Genomic DNA, 20,339 nt, shown 5'->3' with positions numbered 1-20,339 from the left:
TAGACGACTAGAATGCAAGATGACTAGTAGTTCTTTGTCTTGAACTATGTGGACATGGCAATGTCGTAATCATTTGCATAGATACTTACTTTGAGAAGACTAGTATCGGACAGACCTAAGAAACTTTACTGTAAGAGATGAAAATATGTCATAAGTAAATTTCATTACATTATTAGACACTAATCCTCAATACCTGAGTGATTTGAGATTACTTGTTTGAGAACTAGTTACTTTGACGTTGTCAACCGTCGCACCGCAAAAGGAGGCCATAATGGCAACGCTCGGGTAATCACCTATCAAACGAAGTCTAATCTCAAGATCGCAAGATTGGGATTGTCCTCCCATAAATCGGGATGAGATGCTGAAAGTTGTACTAGGCCACTCGGAGAGCTAGAAACTGTAAAATGCATGGTCGTGCTCAGATGAATCATAGGCTATGATTATCTTTTTATTTGATCAGTTGAACTCTAAAACCGAGAAATACCTTTGGACATAATAAGGATGACTACTCTTACCTTATGTTCATGATCAAGCATCAAGCGACAAAGGAATTAGGCAATGCACACTTGTCCCTAAGGACAAGTGGGAGACTGAAGGAAATAATGCTCTTGGTCCAAGTATGCATTCAATGCTAAGTCTAATAAATGCGGTTCAGTATTAATTAATTAAACAAGTTAATTATTCAGTGAGATCAAGTGAGCTGAATGCCTAGCTAGAGGCCGCTTCAATTTAAGTGGAATTAATAATATTAATCGACAGCTTACTCTTGACTGAACTCGTAGGGTCACACAAATAGTACGTGAACGGATCAAGTATTTAAGTAAATTAAATACTCTATTTATGAAAATTCGGAATCGACGGATCTCGGTTCCAGTGGGAGCTGAAATCGTCAACAGGCAAAATATGAATACTCCGGAAATGATGATATTGCCGGAAACGGAAATATGGATCATATCGGGAATATAAATATTATCCAAGTCGTAGATGTTGCTAGAAACGAAAACATGGTACGTATCGGATAATATTATCGGAAATAGAAATATTGCCGAAATCGGAAATATTGTCGGAAACGGAAATATTACCGGAAACGGAAATATTGTCGGAATCGGAAATATTAAATATTTGTTCGAAACGGAAATAAATTCCGGAATCGGAAATATTAAATATTGTTCGAATCGGAAATGAATTTCGGAATCGGAAAACGAATCGAAAGCGCGACGTACCAAACGATCGTCGGACGAGCTTGCTAGACGCAAGGCCCAGCACGAAGCCAGGCCCGCGCCTAGCTAAGCCCGCGCGCAGCGAGCAGATAGGCCAGAAAAGCCCGCGAGCAGCGAGCAAGGCAAAGCCCAGCCAGCCGCAAGCGAGCAAGGTTAGGCCCAGCAGCAGCGCCCACGATGGGCCGCATGCTGCCAGCGCCTGCCTTGGGCCGAGCCGCGCACCAACGCCCATGTGGGCTGCGTGTGTGTGTGTGCAATGCTACATACGACCGATTCCTTGGTCGTTTAGGATTGCTTGATTAAATCGTTTTCCTAATTCTACACGGATTAAATGTTTTTGTGTTTGATTAAAACATTAAATTCTAAAGGATTAATTTAACTAGAATCTAATAGATTTAGTTATTTGAATCCTAGTAGAAATCTAAGTCCGTTATTTCCACCCTATAAATACGTGGTTCATAATCACAATTTATACACAACAATTCAATAAGTATTCATATAGTTTAAGTTCAAGTACGTACGAATTTAATAAATCGCCTGAAATATATAATTAAGCTTTCGAATAAACATAATACCTTAGGGAATATCCTAGTTGGTTGAATCTAAGGCGGATCTGAACGTGTTGTGGACTATCTACGGAGAGGCGACATTTGGAGTCCTAAACTTGTTCTTGTTCGGTTCGAGATCATCTAGGAAAGGCACGCATCACATGTATGTATCCTAAATTATTCTAATTGACTATGTGGCCATTAATTTGGATTCCTGGCTGTATGGTTTCTCCGCATGAAATATATGTTTTATATTTGTCATAACCTAACATCTTTATAGACAGTAAAGTTTGATGTTCAATACCTAGGTAAATCGTATAAGGAATAGAGTTCAACCAAGATAGATACATAGATATCTTGAGGAATGAAAACTATGAAGACTTTAGAAGTGCTTCAAGAACATACGAGTTACAGGTTAGCTACGACGAATTAAAATTCCCAAGTATGGTTTGAGGCCATCAGAAACATAATTATGGTTCGAGGCCATATAAAATGGTTTGAGGACATTTTATCCAAAGTATCTTCATCTTAAAGAATCAAATCTATGATTTGGTTGATTTGCATAAATGGTTTACTCCCATTAGTTGCAAACATGTTTTCCAAACATACAACGTTGATTTCCATAAAGGGTTCACTCCCATTGGTTGCAAACAGGTTTTCAAAAGATACAAAGATTATATTGTATACACATACAAAAGTAAATCTAGATTGGTGGTTAAAGATTATAAACAACTTCACGGCGTTGAAAATGTTGAAATCTTTTTCACCAAGTCAGAATGCTTGAACTGTTTTGGATAAATCTAGCAATCATTTGATATGACAATGTGGCAATTGGAAAACAAAACACCTTCCTCAATTGGACTTGTAGAAAGGAATTGTGTACATCACACAATGTAAAAGTTTTGGATGCTAGATAAAAGAGCAAGTTTAAGAAATCTATTCGTAGATTAAAGCATGCAAGTAGGAATTGGACCATATCTTTCAACAAGGCTATTGAGCAATCATAGTTTCATGAAAATATGGATCATCTTGTAGATAAGGAGTTTAGTGGGAGCTAGGTCATGTTTATTGGTTCTACATATGAGATACATATCTCTCTATTGAAAATGACATTCAAATTCTAAATGGTTAGATTTGAAAGTATTTGTCAATATTAGAACCATGGCGAAACTTAGAACATAATGGGTTAAAGATCTATTGGATAGGATTTAAAGCGTTGTTTGGATTCTGTAAAATTAATTACAAAATCAAACACAATTGAGAGACTCAAAAGAGACTCTCAACCCATATGAGTAAGTCTAAGTAATAAATGCTTTAACTAAGTATAAAGCTAGGCTGTTATTACTAAAGTTAAGCATGAAGGACCTTGAAGAGGTGCCTTCACCTTATATCACATGGCCATGCCAAGGTTTTAGCAAGATTCAGTATCTCTTGAAACAGAATAAAGCTAAAAGTTACATGGATAGATTTTAAAATGCGAATGGTTTTTGCATTACAATCAATCATGTATGTTGTGATATATAGATCGCCAAGATAACTCGTGAACATTGGATCGTCACGAGTTTATATCAATATCTATTGATCTAGATCAAAGATCATTAGATCAATATCAAGAACATCCAATACATTTGGACATGTAGGATGAGAACTTGATAAGAGGAAGTGAAGATGAACTAAAGTTTTGATGCTACATGCATTTGCCTAAGCAAAAGTTGAATCTTGTTGTTAGGCAAACCACAAACATACACTGGCAATTAGGCGTCGTGATTAAAAGGTGATAACATAGGTTATAAACCATATATGATGCATGGGAAACAGAATCAATGATTAGTTTCCAAGTTCTCGGTTGAAATATGTATCTCCCACATCTCTTTGAACTGGTCGGAGTATTCCAAAAGGATAGCATCATTTGCAATTCTAAAAAATTGAAATGAATTCATTATTGCCTAAGAAGCCATGAAAGGGAATTGTTTCTAGTGGGAGTTCTTCAATGAACTCAGGTTGGTCACAAGTCTGCTATCTGGATAATTTTCTATTTTGAATATGAGAATCATTCTAACAGCAATAAAAGACTAGATCATTCTATAAACATATTCAAAGATCTTTTCATCTTACATCGAAAGGCTTTCGATAGAAAGGATGCTAAGAATAGCAAAGTATGATAAACTAAACCTTTATATCGAATGAGATACAACACTCAAATGCAGAAATGGAATCAAGTTTGAGTTCCATGAATGTTTTAAGTATTGAGTGAAAGGCCTATATCTATAAAACATTAAATGCTTGATTTTGGGTTAGAGGCCCACCAATTGGTAAGCATTTGGTTTAAACATTTATCATTTATGAAATCATATTTCATATATCATTTAATCTTGGTTTAGTATTTAATGATGAAGTGCAAGTGATTCTAAACATTCAAATGGGATGTCAAGATGGATTCTTTGACAAAGAAACACCCATAAGTGAACTTGAATATTGAAATCACAAAAGGATCCCTAATCCAGGTCATTGAAAGGTTGGACGACCAATGACTAATGAAGATTAGATTGCAAGTTGATTTATAGTTATGTTTCTTGAACTAGATGGACTGGATGTCATAAATCATTTGCATAGATACTTATTGGATCTTGTATCGGAATGACCATGAGAACACTTTAAGAGATTAAAGTCATGTCATAAGTAGTTCTCATTAATGGTGATTGGAACCTATTCCTCAGAACCTGAGTAGTTATGGCTGCTTGTTTAAAAATTAGTTCGCTTAAATGCTCGCTAAACGTCGCACCGTAAAAGGAGGCTATAAAAGCAGTTATTAGGCGTACTATGAATCAAAGTAAATTGTTCGTAAGTTACAAGAAGGGATTGTCCTCCTATCTTTGATAGGATATGGTGTTGTTGTTGTACAAGGCCTCTCGAAGAGTTAGATACTGTGAAAATGCATGGCCGTGCTCAGAATGATTAAGGCTTAACCTTCTGTAAAAGTTTAACAGTTGAACTCAGTAATTCGAGAAACACTTCTGGACCTAATAAGGATGGCTTGGATCTTACCTTATGTTCAGTAAGTAACACCAAGAGACAAAGGAATCGGAATGCACACTAGTCTGAATGACAAGTGGCAAACTGAAGGAAATGTGTCCTTCACCCAAGGTGCATTAAGTCGAATACCAAGGTTCAGATTAATTACGAACAATTAATTCGGTGAGATCAAGTGATCGGAACAGCTAGCTGGAGCAATGCTTCCGATCAGTGAGTTCTGATCTATATTAGACTCACAGCTTACTCTTGACTGAACCTATAAGATCACACCAATGGCATGTAACAGATCACAGGATTAAATGAATCGGAAATTCATTTAATAACTTTTCGGAAATTAGTTCGGCAAAACAAAATATACGATACGACCTTGCATCTGAATCGTATATCGTATCGCGAATATTCGTAAGTTGGGCGAAACGAATAATCGTATCTTACGACGGTGATTCGACTTGTGCGATATGATAAATAATAGCCGTAAGGCGTTAGTCGCGAATACGAGCCGCAACGAAGCTGCCGACCCGCCGAACCAAGCGCGCATGCGCGCAAGGCCCAACGAGCCAGCAAGCTTGCGCGCAGCAAGAAATCCAGCCCACGACACAATGTGCGCGCACAAGGGGCAGCAGGCAGCAAGCACAGCGAGCAAAGGCCCGCAGACCATTGTTGTTGCTCGGCTGCTGTGGGCTTCGGCCTGCGGTGGGCTTGCGTGTGAGTGTGTGCATGTGTGTGGCCGGTCAAGGCCTTGTGTCTTGGACGGTTACACAAATATAACCTTAGGGTTATAATCCACATTCACTAATCAGTTTTTCCAACCCTAAACCTAATTCTGAAAATTACGTAGTTTCAGTTTTGATCTCTACACAAAACTGTTCTTCCCGAAAAAGCAAACACGTACTCTTGAATATTGTCTAAGCTACGATTATCAAGACGGATCTGAACGTGTCGGTGAACCAAATAGAGGAACGGCAATTGGAGTTCTTTGTTCGTGTTCGTTGATACTAAACTCGGGAAAACACGCTTCAAATGTAAGTATGCTTAATCTCTGCTTTATACATTTTTCCTGGCTTTGGGGATCTTCCGCACATGTTATATGTATTTAACTGTATTCCCCTACATCCCTAAGGTATAAACAATATGAATACCCCTATTTCTAAGGAAAATGGGTTGTATTTTCGATACATTGGATATATCACTATTCATGGTATGGATTGCTCTCTCTTCTCTCTAAACTTTTTACTTCTTTCTCTCTCTAAAAGTCCTTAATCTTACTTAAGCATCAGGGAGAATATTTCTACGTGAATATTCTTGTTTTCAGGTAACGTGACTGGCGACATGTTAGACAAGACTCTACGTGAAACCGAATACCTCCTCATCATCAACTCTTAGAAAAAATTCCACAACATATAGTGTGGGCTTTGACCTCGAGTGTGGAAGCTATACAATAATACCGCCTTTAGCGGACTTAGTTTTTGACATACAAATGCCACATAAAAAAAGTGGGGAAGTAATTTTGTTTGTTCACATAAAAAAAATAGAAAAAAAAAAAAAACCCAAATCTTATTACATTGCCTGTTTTCATTTCTTTGATATGGACACGAGTCCTAAAATCTCCAAAGCTGATACAAAAAGCATATCAAAGACTCAAAGTTTATCATTATGAAAGTCGTATGGCTGATTATTAATGAAATTGTTCTTCCCAGTAAAAAAAAAACTCAAAGTTCATCGTTGTGGGTTTTGATGCATGAGAATTTCTTGCAGGCACATAGGTCTGCACATTTATCCGAGGACATTAGATTTGTAAGCCAAACTTGATCACTAGGGTTGCCATAATCAGAGTCATCTTCAGTTCGAAACCATGTAAAATGAGCCTTGTTGTTGTCATATATTCTCAAACGCCCGTGCCCGAATGTTAGCTCTCTGTGCAATGAGGTTGATGGAGCACCGTGCTCAAACCTATAATTTGTGTTGCATATATTTAGAAACTCATAAGTCATTTATCCATAAAACATTTGCTAGTACCAAGTATTATGTATTCATGCTATTAGCTAGCTAGATGAATTGTTATCAATTACTGAAATACGAAAATGTAGTGTACATACTCGAAGTTTGGTTTGAAGCCTGCATCTCCAAGGGTAATGTAGACCGGTGCGCAAGCATCTTGTTTGTTGTCATAAATCCTAGGCTGTTATCAAAAGTACGTTATACAAGAAAATGTTTTAATATCTAAGTAGGTCCCCTGTTTTAATGCATGTTAAGAAGAAAAATATGCAAATGATGATGTATTATAAAAGTCTATATATGTTTTAAGCCAAAAATTAAAAGAAAGAAGAATATAATGATAAGATGGAGTAACTTACGAAACGTTCATAAGCATTGACACGAGAGGAGAAAACCACATCAACTCTAAACGTGTAGAGAAGATTCTCCATGGCCTTCCTCATTGATTCGCCTTCTCCTTTATAAGCAACGCTAGAAGTGTACCATGGTGTGTTAACGACGACAAACACCCATGGAGTCTTAGACCTGTTGATGCTAGTCAAGTCAGCCTTAAGCCATTCGTATTGAGCAGAGCTAGTGTCAAAGTCAGCATACGACCCAAGCATGATGTAGTGAGCTCCAGCGACATCAAAGGAGTAGTAAAGGTTAGAGGCTGAACCACTCTCGTGGTAAGGCATGAGCCATCTTGCATTAAAGGCTTTAAAGGGTTGTGGTCCTTTAGAAACAGTACAAACACCCTCAACCTCATGTTTGCTAGATGTGACCATCCATGGTTTTTGGCTAGCATATGGCTCGATTAATTGGCCAAAGGAGTCCCAAAGTGACTGGTGACCGTCTGCGTATGCAAGCCCTCCGGCTACAATTACTGCATCGTAGCATCTTTGACTAATGCGCTCTAGTGTTGCCTTGGTCCTATGTGTTTGTCCAACTCCACCTGTTTTAGCTCATACCATATTAGCATATAATCAAAGGAAAGGACTAATAGTACGTTAAGTATTTCAAACTTACGTACCGACAAGGACAAATTCAGCGGGGAAGGCGGCAGGAGCAGTGCGGAATGAGTATTCGGAACCGGATCCACCGCAACGGTAGTAATAGGTAGTGTCAGGCGTCAAAGGTCCAATTGTAACATAGTGGATTTTACCGGAGACATAAGAATAGTAATGGTAGCTAAAACTATCACCAACAATATATTCGTTGTAGCTTCCAGACTTGCTACCGAATTCCACCACAGATGTTGCCATTTTGTAACTTGTTATCCATGATATTCTCATGTATCCTTGTCCTGCCAATGAGATATGTACCTACATTTTCATATGGACCAACTCTTTATCATCATAATTATTTAACACGCCGCGCATATATCATTATTACTCCTAACTTTTTTTAAATACATTTTAATCTTCTAACTTGTTATTCATTTTCCACACATTATTCACCCATTTATAAAAAATGATACTCTCTCTCTATTTTTTAATGAGATCATTTTTTGTTAAACAACTCTACTTTATGCATTTTCTTTTTTTGACATATAATGGTCCCCCTTCCAATTTAATTAACAAGTCCTTATATGCACACGATGCGTGCGAATTTCTATAAAAACTAAAAATTATGTTATCACAACTCATTACAATAAATAATAGGCAAGAAAAATTATTCACAGTCAATTTAAAGAAAAATAACACATCTTCTCTATTTAAAACATCTAAATAGTGACAAAATGGACTCGTGGTCTTACATGATGAAAAAAATGAACATATTAAATAGCGTGTTTTACTTCTTTTTTTCGCTCGCAATTATTTGCCTAACAACATGCATTCCTCCGTCCAATGGATTTGTAGAACATAACTAACGTTCGTTTTCATCCATTACAAAATATAAAGCTACACAAAATATTTTATCAATAGTATTATTATTAAAAAAAAAATAGATATTATTATAACCTTATTAATATTATTTCATCAACTTACATAATCAAAATTTCCTTACTAAAAATATCTAATCTATAATACGATATGACCATACCCACATTACCTGATTCGATAACTCTCTTTAGTCAAGACCCAAAACTAATTCAAGGGACCTATGTTTCAAATAGCATGCACTAAAAGACCCTTGACGCTCTTATCAAAAACATTATCTTGTTACCTTTAAAAAAGATTATCATGTTAGAATATATTCTCTTAGTTGTAAAAAAATTACTATACTTTAGTCAAATTAACCCCTCAAAAAAAAATTAAATAACATAAGAGAATATATTTATATGAAATATACGATTAGTCAAAGTAAATAGCTAGCATAAGAGAATATATTTATATGAAATATACGATTAGTCAAAGTAAATAGCTAGCATAAGAGAATATATTTTCAAATTAAAAGGTGACGTGTTAAACGCTTACTGCTCATTAATATTATTACTATATTTTTATTAATATTATTATTAATAATAATACTCTGTATTATTAAATATATATATATATATATATATATATATATATATATACTTAATATTAAAATTAAGATTATTATTATTATTTATTATTATTATTATTATTATTATTTTTATTATTATTATTATTACTATTATTATTATTACTATTATTATAAAATCAAATGCTAACAAAGTCAAACAATTTACAAATAATTAGTGGGAAGCCGAGATACAATCTGGGCACTCACTCCTCTGGCTATAACAAATAATTAGAGTAGCACTGTTAATATTATCATTAATAATGCTATACCGTATATGATATTACTATTATTAATAATACTATTTTCTGTATATTGTTGTTATTATTATTAATTAATATGATGAACGTTATAATTATTATTAATATTAACAATTCAAATGCTGGTTTTTCTACGGTATACCCATAGTTTCTTTAAATTCTACGTTGTACCCTATGCATTTTATAAAAAAATTTAACTGGACTTTTTAATGTTGGGTTGGATAGAATTGATTGACTATTACAACTGGTTACAATGTGGAAAATTTTAAAGGCTTGGACAAAACGTAAAAATCAATGGAACACATGAGTATATATTGTATAATATAGAAAACCCCAAAATACTATGACTATAACAAAAAAAGGAAATGCTAAACCGAATTCAGCTGCTTTTAGAGTGTAGCTGGTGGAATTATATGTGAAGTTAATTGTGAACCATTATAATTCCATATATTCACCAAAATTGCGAATCTATACCTAATATTTAAAAAGGATAACCTTACATGATTAGATGATACGTGTCACCTCCTTCTATCACTCATGGATTTTCTTTTTTTTTTTAGAAAACATGTGTCACCTCCTTCTTTCATCCATGGATTTTTATTTTTTTTATTTTTTTTTCAATTTTTCATGTTGTTGTTTGTTATACGAAGCATTTCACAACTTCAACACATTTTCCACTTCATCTTCCTCATCCAACATCAATTCATCATTGAATTCATATTCAACCTCTACTACTTCATCTCCCTCTTTAACACTTAATATTAATTCACCATATAATTTATACGGAGTATATTTTTAAACTTATAAATTTGATCACCTCTATATAATCATATACTTTAACTAAAATCACAAGCCCTCAATAAAATTAATACTTTAAAAAACGGCTTAACAAATACTACTCCCTCCGTCCCAGATTAGTTGTTACACTTATCTTTGCACAAAGTTTTAGGTGATAAGTGATTGTTTGGTTATCAATTGTTATTTTATTGAAAAAGTAGATGTGATAGGAGTTAGTGGGGTATTTTTTTAATCGGATTTTTCATGAAATACCCCTCAATTTTCACGAAATTCACCAAATGCCCCTCGACTTTCAGAAATTCACCAAATGCCCCTCACAAATGACTTAATACCCTAACTACCCTTACACTTAACGGACGTTAAGTCTCCGTTAGCACGACTTTACTAATTTGCCCTTATTTTGCTTTTGGGAGCCTTAACCTTTCCCTACCACTGCTGACTGCTACTCTCTTAATTAACTGCATCCTCAACTGCTCCTCTCTCTCTCCCCCTTGTTCTTCCTCATTCATCAACCTTATCTGCATCCATTAATCACCGGAAAACACCCAAAAACTTCTGAATATTTTTGATAAATTCGGCAGTCCGGTCTTCAATTATTCCTCAAAGCAAAATCAATTCATTTGAAACCCAAATCCAACAACAAACTTCTGTAAAACCCATCTTTAATCCCCCTATTTGCTTCAGAAATTATTTTATGATTCATGGCGATTTTCTTGGGGGTTTCAGGAATTGCGGTTGGAGGCTCAGAAATGGGTTTAGGGGTGACAAGAGGAGTGAGGAAGACGGTGTATGGGCCGATCTTACCTATCGACGGTGGCGGATGCGGTGGATTTGTTGGGTCTTTAGTGTTGGCCATTTCCCGGTCTTACCTATTCACAATGGTGAGATGGTGGTCGATCTTACAATTGCTGAATCCCAATTTTTACTTCTTATTTCACAAATCTGAACAACATTTGAACTAGGAGCATGTAAATTAAGACCTTCCCATTTTTTGGCTTTTGGTTCCTTGCACAACTCGAGGCAACTATGGATAAATAGGATTGAATCTACAGGTGTACTTTAATTTGCAGCGGAAAGATTTTAGTTGTGTATTTAGTTTTAGGAGCATAAATGAATTTTTATTTAGTCTGTAGGTACTTTGATCAAGATCCTGACTCATGGGTCTTGACAATTTTTTTTTATTTAATAATTTGTTCCTTTTATTCCATTAATCAAAGTCACACTAGCATTACAGTGATTGGTTTTATAACAACTAAAAACATGACAACACCTTAAAAGAAAAATGGAATATGGAGTTTAGCAGCTTGAGAGATGTTGAGGGGGGTTACTACATCCATGCGAAAATGTTGTGGTTGCTGGGCTATACATCTGGACCTCCCTAAACCTTCCGGCAATAGGATTTACATAGGTGCTATTGAGGGTGTATCATAAAGTAACTTAAACTCTGTTTTAACATCTAGTGTATTTGGTTTGTAATTGAATGATCTTGGTTATTCACATCAATATAAGGCACTAATACTCTCTAGTCCAAGACAAAAAAAATGATATAGGTAATTGGGAGAGAAAGAGTTAGAACTTGGGCCTAAACCATATAGGAGGAGAAACTTGGGCATAAATGATTGCGCATCATAATTGATCTTTAAAAATATAAGTATTTGGTGAATTATTTTTCAACTAAGGGGTATTTGGTGAAATTAGTATTATAAAAGGGGTATTTGGTGAATTTGAAAAGTTGGCTAACAGAGCACTAACGGTGCGTCATTAGTAAGGGTAGTTTGGGTATTATATTAAAGGTGAGGGGCATTTGGTGAATTTCTGAAAGTCGAGGGGCATTTGGTGAATTTCGTGAAAATTGAGGGGTATTTCATGAAAAATCCGTTTTTTTAATTGAATGAGAGAAGGTGTGGGGACAAAAAATAATTTAGTGGGAAGAGAGAGACAATATAGTAATTGTGGGGTCATTTCTTATTTAGAAGTGTAACAACTAATCTGGAACGGCCGAAAAAAAAAGAGTAACAACTAATCTGGGATGGAGGGAGTATATAATTACCCGTTCTTTGAACGGGCTCCAAAGCTAGTTAGTTTAAACATTAACACCATATACGTACAATAATCATTGACAAATAAGAAAGTTGGATTCAAATGGTGGTTGAAATTAGGGCTTGTAATTTTTATTTTTTTTTGGTGTTAACATCCGATTCACCCTTAGGGCTAATCCGAATTCGGGGAAAGTTTTGGGTGAATAGGTTTTAGTCCCCTCCCAATTGTTGTTGTGGGGGATCGCACACGAGTTCTTCCTACCAAGTTCAGCCTCAGTCACCACTACCAGGCCAACAGGCAATTGGTACATTGTAATTATTCAAGGTTGGGGGGAAATGGTGCAAAATTGAATCTAGTGGGGACGAAACCTCTGGCGACTGCAGCCTTCCCACGTTCGGTGGTTGTTGTTGTCATAGCACCGCCAATGGGTCAATGGAGGCATCAGGCATGGCATTGTGTACTGCCTAGAGTTATGCTCTATTGTTATTTGAAAATTATTAATTATTCTGCTTTTAAATCAATAAATAATAACCTTTTGTAATTGATTTTAATATTTTTTATGTAGATGGTAGATAAGTCTAATCGAATACGGACACCAAAAGTAATTTTATTATAATACTTTCAGCTCTTCACTTATATGATAGAGATTTTTATCTCTTTCCTATGGTCCTCACACTTACTCACATCATCTTTTTACTATATAAATAATTCACCCGCTACCTCTCTTTTATCTTATTTTAATAAATTCAACTCACTCTCCTAAAATCACGTGCCGATCAAAGTGTATCTCTTTTTAAAATACGGAGGGAGTAAAATATCTCAAAAAGTTCGAAATACACTGCTTCTCATAAAATAGACCGTTTTCATGCTGGCGCGGTCAATATTTTGAAAATTTTATCAAAATTGGTATATTAAGGAAATTTTAACGTCTTTTTGACATTTTAGCAAAAGTCGTTGGATATTATATCCACTATTAGTACTTTTCCCGTCCCATAATATAGTATCTGTTTGACATTTATTATGAGAATTAAAGAATTCGGAAAATGGTATGATTAACAATTAATATTTTTGTACTTTACTAGAAAAATACGTAATTTATTTAACTTTTTTTAAAAAACAAAAAAGATAAAAGACAATAAATGTATGTAGGATAACCCAAATTTTTATATGAGACTGTCCTCACCATCAACTGATGGTGAGACCAGTTCACACTTGCGAATTTAGGTATGTTACTTCTATAGTTTAGACATGTTACTTTTTTTTTTATAATTTTAGAGGAGGTACTTTTTTTAGTTTAGGTATGTTGCTTCTATAGTTTATATATGTTACTTTTTTTTTATAAGGAGTAGTTTTAGGGGAGATACCTTCTTAGTTTAGGTATGTTACTTCTATAGTTTAGACATGTTACTTTTTTTTATATAATTTTAGAGGAAGTACTTTTTTTTAGTTTATGTATGTTACTTCTATAGTTTATACATGTTACGTTTTTTATACGGAGTAGTTTTAGGAGAGATACTTTCTTAGTTTAGGTATGTTACTTCTATAGTTTAGACATGTTACCTTTTTTTAATTTTAGATGAGTTACTTTTTTAAGTTTAGGTATGTTACTTCTATAGTTTAGACATGTTACTTTTTTTTATACGGAATAGTTTTAGGGGAGGTACATTTTTAGTTTAGGTATGTTACTTCTATAGTTTAGACATGTTACTTTTTTTTTATAATTTTAGAGGAGGTACTTTTTTAGTTTAGGTATGTTACTTCTATAGTTTAGATCGGTTACTTTTTTTATAGTTTTAGGGGAGGTACGCTATTGGTTTCGCGCTCGTCACACCATCAAGTTGATGGTGTGACTGGTCTCACAGGAGACGCGCTGGTAGGATAAAGGGAGCATTGTGGAATTAAAAAAACAATTTTATTTCTCATGGTACAGACATTAGTTATTGGCCCACATTTTACAGATAAAAGTAGGAGAATTGGTATATTTATATTGTTTGTTAGAATATATTAGAGCATCAATAAGGGGAGACTCTTATTTTGGTGACTCTTAGTCTCTCCTATGTCCACATAAGCTTCAAATCTAAATAAGAGCCCCTCCCGAAAAATTGTGGAAATGGACCAACTCTTAATACTAGCTCTTATACTCTCTCACCCTCTTTTTTTATTTTATTTTTATACAAAAGCAATGATGTGGCACTAGCTCTTATTTATAAGAGCTAGCTCTTATTTCAGAAATTTCTCTTACAATCTCCAAATTAGAGACTCCCATTACACACACTAACTCTTATTTTTTATCTCTCCTTAAGAATCATCTAAGAGACTTCCCTTATTCATTTTCTAAAGGGGAAATCAAATGATTAAAATAAACACAATATTTTAGAACTCAAAATTAAAAACGATAGAGTATTTAATTTTATCGGGATAACTAGTTTAGCCCAACTAACATGATCCAAGGGAGTAGGTTCAGTGAATCAGTGTGGTCTCAAGAGCACAATTTCGTACTTTCTAGTCCCTTATCCACCCGGACCACCCCGATGCGATCCAAAATGCATAAAAATATATTTATTCCCCAATTTCTAAAAGATTCCATATACGAAGTATATTAGTAATGAATGTTCATATTCATTTGTTCCATACTTTATTTGGGTTATGGTTCTCATAGTATTTCCTTTATAAAAAATGATTTAGTCTAACTAAAAAATAAATTTATCTACCAATTTACTTTCGAGTATATCCAATTCTTAAAAAATTGAACAAAGACTCTTGCGGCTCGTTTGGTATGAGGGATCACGGGTGGGGATAAGAATATTTTATCCCTTTATACTCTTATCCCTTGTTTGTTTACAAGGAATTCTAAGTTATTTGCGGATAGGGATAGGGACTAATAAAGCCTTTATACCCATTATTCTGTACCAGGGTAGGAGGAGGTATAGAATGGAGGATTTCTCCTTTTTATATTAAAAGACTATTTTATCCTTCATTAAAAGGCTAATATGTAAAGAAAAGATGTTGATATGATTTTAGCCTACCATTTTAAAAGGGGTAATATAGTAAATTTATTATTTAATATTTATCCTTATCCTCTACCCTGCCAAACAAGGGATAGGGAATAAAATTAATAAATTCCCTATCATAAATTCCCTATCCCTATCTCTATCCCTATCCCTATTTATATCCTTATCCATATCCCCTTCTCATACCAAACGAGCCGTTGGGGTAATCTTTTAGGGACGGAGTAAGTATGATCTAGTATATGCTCCGAGCGGGGTGTGTTCACAACATGTGTTATGTGTTAAGCTGTCAAAAACTGACCCGACCCGAAGACCTAGCCTGAACCGATCGAACCCTTAACCGACCATGGCCCGAAATTTTGGTAAAACATGTAACTTGTAAGTCGACTTGTACTCGACCTGAAAAAACCAATAACCGACTTTTAACCCGATGTTGCATGACCAGAACCTGATACCCGACCGAAAGATAACCGATAATCAAACTAACCCGACCGGACAATGACCCGAAACCCCGATTCCATACCCAACACGAAAATGACCTTAACCCGATTATTACCCGGCATAACTTGTTAACGACCTGACATATAGGGTATTTTATGCTTGAATATTTTGAAATGACCAAATCAGTTATTGACTTGAAATCCAAATTAACTTTATTTTGTATTGACAGTTTTTTTTTTTTGAAAATATTTTTGTATTGACTTGACAAGAGCACACGATAACCTGATTTGAATAGAACTCAAATTTGAAATAAATTAAACACTATTTTTAAAAACAAAAGATAAAAATATTTATAGGTTAGACCCTTGACCAGACCCGGTAGTTATCAGACAAGATCTTGAACCCGTGTACGGGATTGACCCCGACCTGAATTATGATCAACCCGATAATTATATGATCCAAACTTGACTTGAACCCCCGAAAATTACCTGTTACAAAATCTACTTAAACCCGACTAGATAAGACCCGAACCCGAAATTGAACCGACCTGAACATGACTCGACCCCAATCTGACCTGTACCCGAAATGAAAAAATAAACCGACATAACCCGACCTGATCATGAACCTAGAGAACCCGACATATATCCGGGTGATAAAGTGACCTGACACGAACCGAGATTCGAGGTGACCCTACCCGTGTAACCATCTTGACAGATCTAGCCGTGGGTGAGGCGTGTATCCGAGCATGTACGTTTTGTGCACCAAGCATGTGTGACTCAACAAGACTAATGATATACATGTGGCATGTTCATCAGTTACAAAATTTCTCACAAATCGGAGAATCATTTACAGGATTTGGTTTTACAAAATTATCAACATAATCGGAGAATGAAAAACAACGTACTTTAAACCAACAATCGATCTTGAAAACCAATCAAAAACTCATTTCAACCCAATACTAAATACCGGCCTAATTTTCGGATGAATTTTTTTTGTTTTTTTTTTGGTGAGGAAATAAATTATTTTTGTTTAAAATAGATTAGGATATGAAATTAAACTTTCCACTATTCAACTAAAACTATAAATGATTCCACCTAGATCAAAACCTATTTTCTTTGAAAATTCAAACCAATCTCTTTGATTGATTGAGTAGGTGTAGATGCATGTGAATCCATTAGATGCAATACAATAAGGTGAATAGGTATAAAATTTTTGAGTACATACTCGTGTGGCCCTTAATCATACGCAGCAATGCCCAACTGGCCATTTATTGACCATTTTCTTATATTCTTTTGGCTTAATTACTCCATTTGCATTTCTTATATTAATAAAATATTAATAATCAATTAACTCCAGTTATGACGCCAAGAAAAGCCAGCTTTCCTGATAGTTTAAATTTGTCCCTCATTCTTCATACTTACTTTTCAATTTGTCCCTTACAATGTGGAGTAGTCAAAAGCTCATCACACTTTTAACTAATTGTCTTACCTTGGCATCATAATTATACTGTATTTAAATGTACATGATACAACCTTAAAGCTGAAACGAATATGGACGCCAATTATTTTTAGAGATTTCATAAAAACAAGGGCATTTTAAGTAAACACAAGACTCCTTGAAAATTGGCTTATAAAAGCACAATAGAGATAATTTCTTTAGAGCATGCATTAATAGTAGGCTTTACTCTTATTTGCCTCCTCTTAATCACTATCCTCGTCTACCTCATCACCACCTCTTAGCCAGATTAAGATATCAAAAAGGCAAAAACCCAAGAAATGCACTTTTTCATATTGTTTATTTTATTTTTGTAACAAAAATGCCAAAAGGCAAACATAATACCAATTAATATTCCACCTCCCTCAAATCTTATATGCAACCAACCACCCCATCAACTTGATGGTGTGGCGTGTACACAATTATAAATAAGCCCAGTGCGTTTAAAGCCTAGTGCGTTGGTTAACAGAACCTAAAAGTACACCAGCATAAAAATAAGGTAACATCAGTCTGTACAAGGAACTTCTAACATGGAACTGAAAAAACAGTAACTTCCTCCGTCCCAGATTAGTTATTACACTTTCCTTTTTCGTCCGTTTCAGATTAGTTGTTACACTTTTAAATTAGGATTGACCCCACAATTATTATATTGTCTCTCTTACCACTAAATTCTTTTTTGTCCTCACACCCTCTCTCATTCAATTAAAAAAAATACCCCACTAACTCATATCACATCTACTTTTTCAATAAAATAACAATTGATAACCAATCAACCACTTATCACCTAAAACTTTGTGCAAAAGTAAGTGTAACAACTAATATGGGGCGGAGGGAGTAATTTTTAAGAGTTCTTAAAAGTTCTCTCTCCTTAAGAGTGGGCTAAGAGTTAGCTACTATTGATAGTGTAAAAAAAAACATATTATGCACTTTCTTATTATGGAATACACTTTTGGTACTATACTTATTTTATTTTACTTTTTCTAAATTTCAAATTAATATAGGGTTGATGTATTTACCTAATACTCCTTCCGTCCCAAATTAGTTGTTATACTTACCTTTGCACAAAGTTTTAGGTGATAAGTGGTTGTTTGATTATCAATTGTTATTTTATTGAAAAAGTAGATGTGATAGGAGTTAGTGAGGTATTTTTTTTTAATTGAATGAGAGGGGTGTGGGGACAAAAAAAATTAGTGGGAAGAGAGACAATATAATAATTGTGGGGCCATTCCTAATTTAGAAGTGTAATAACTAATTTGGGAAGGACGAAAAAGGAAAGTGTAACAACTAAATCTGGGACGGAGGGAGTACCTAGTTGGGATCAAAGGTTAATTAATAAAAATTAAGACTCCTAATGACGTAGAGCATCGTTGACAAATACTTCCAACATATATTGGACATTTACTAAATTGCTAGATCTGAAAGTACTACTAAAAAACACTACTATATTCATTATTGTAAGTTGGCTAATTGGCTTTACGATTTTTTTCTTTTTTAATGTGAGGATTTGTCTTTTTGTAATATGATTGAATATAAGTTAAAAACACAATGATTCAACAAAGTTTATATATAATTCCTTTATTTAATTATCATGATTTTGAAAATGATGATTATTGTGCTAAGTTGAGACTTGAGAGATCGAAGATTCTATCAAATTGATAACAAGGGTAAGGATGAATACACATTTTATTTAGCGGTATTGAGAGTTCTAACCACATTTTATTTAGCGGTATTGAGATAAATAACGTTAATCATATTGAAAATTTATCAAATCAATAAGTTAATTTGCAGAAAACTATCGAACTCCGTAATTAAAGAAGTATAAAAAAAACATGTATAAATGACAAATTACTTTGATGAATTTGTTCTTACGCTTTCGGCAATATCACACCAACATACTACTACAGAGTACTCCGTACTAGCTAGCAACCCAAACAATGCTGATCATAATTAAATCTAACATTATTTAATAACCATTTGCAAGATCATACTCTGTACAATAATAAGGGACCGGGATCGTATGCAAAGATCTCACTTTTTTGTAAAATGGGGAAAATGAAACCCAGATTTTCAATAATGTAATGTAGAAAAAGATTGAGGAGATAAAAATAAACCTGTTGAGGTTGAGAATCGGTGGAGGAGCATGATGATGTTGCAACACATCCCCCATTAGACGCAAGAGCTTCCTGTTGTTGTAATACTAACTCAAGGAGGAAGATTGTAAGAACTAATGTAACTTTCCTCATTTTTCTTTGTTTTTTTCTTCAAATGTTTGGCCAAGTATTGCAATTGATGTTTGTTTATATAAGATGGTTTTTTAAATGTTCACCATTAATAATCATATACATATATATAGTTGGCCTCTTCTAAATGAATATGTTAATTTATACGACTATACCTAGTCTATCTATTCCACTGCATAACTTTGGTAAATAGCCATAACCGTTTCTACGGTGGCAGTAATACTTTAGTAGTTCCTTATTATTAAGTTGGAATTGAGTTTATTTTTAGTAAGGGATTATTAGGGTGTTACAGATAAAGTGTTGGATCGTAATCGTATAATCATATTACATATATATATCGTCGGCCGGAGCCAGACGATTGATCGTATCGTACGACATTGGATTGTCAAGTACTATAAGATAAATAATAGCCGTAAGACATTAGACGCATATTAAAGGGTAACTAGTAAGTTGCTGGCCCACGAGGTCAGCAAGCAAGCGCCAATTCAAGCCCATGGGCGCATGCAACAACATGCTGGCATCGGCAACACAACAGCGCACAGACCCAAGACCTTGTGGTTGTGTGCGCACACGGAGCACTAGAAGCCGCGGCCCATGGCCTAACGCCTCGGTGTTGTGCGCGTGTGGGCTTGCTCGTAAGGCTGGCCGTTCACAAGGCCTTGTGTCTTTGGCCAGTTGGTCTCATATACTCCCTAGGTTATTTCTAATAATATACACATTTCACTTTTCCATACCACACTTAATCTAACCCTAGAGGAAACTAAGAACCCTAATCCCTAACAAAAATCAGAAA

At 34.7% G+C, this 20,339-nt stretch overlaps 1 protein-coding gene across 1 annotated transcript; it reads right to left on the bottom strand.

Moving 5' to 3' along the window:
* Positions 1-6,233: 6,233 nt before the first annotated feature.
* On the bottom strand, positions 6,234-19,652 carry LOC110796977 (purple acid phosphatase 22). The gene is made up of 5 exons (XM_056843856.1): positions 19,418-19,652; positions 7,809-8,100; positions 7,156-7,730; positions 6,898-6,980; positions 6,234-6,751 (listed from the first exon to the last, which is right to left on the bottom strand). Exons 1-5 carry the CDS (start codon positions 19,547-19,549, stop codon positions 6,511-6,513), a joined length of 1,323 nt encoding a protein of 440 aa, XP_056699834.1. The 5' UTR covers positions 19,550-19,652; the 3' UTR covers positions 6,234-6,510.
* Between the last annotated feature and the right edge of the window lie 687 nt (positions 19,653-20,339).

The sequence above is a fragment of the Spinacia oleracea genome, chromosome 4 (assembly GCF_020520425.1).
Source record: "Spinacia oleracea cultivar Varoflay chromosome 4, BTI_SOV_V1, whole genome shotgun sequence".
NCBI lineage: Eukaryota > Viridiplantae > Streptophyta > Magnoliopsida > Caryophyllales > Amaranthaceae > Spinacia > Spinacia oleracea.
Note: the sequence above shows the minus strand (reverse complement) of the source record. Positions and strands in the feature narration are given on the sequence as shown.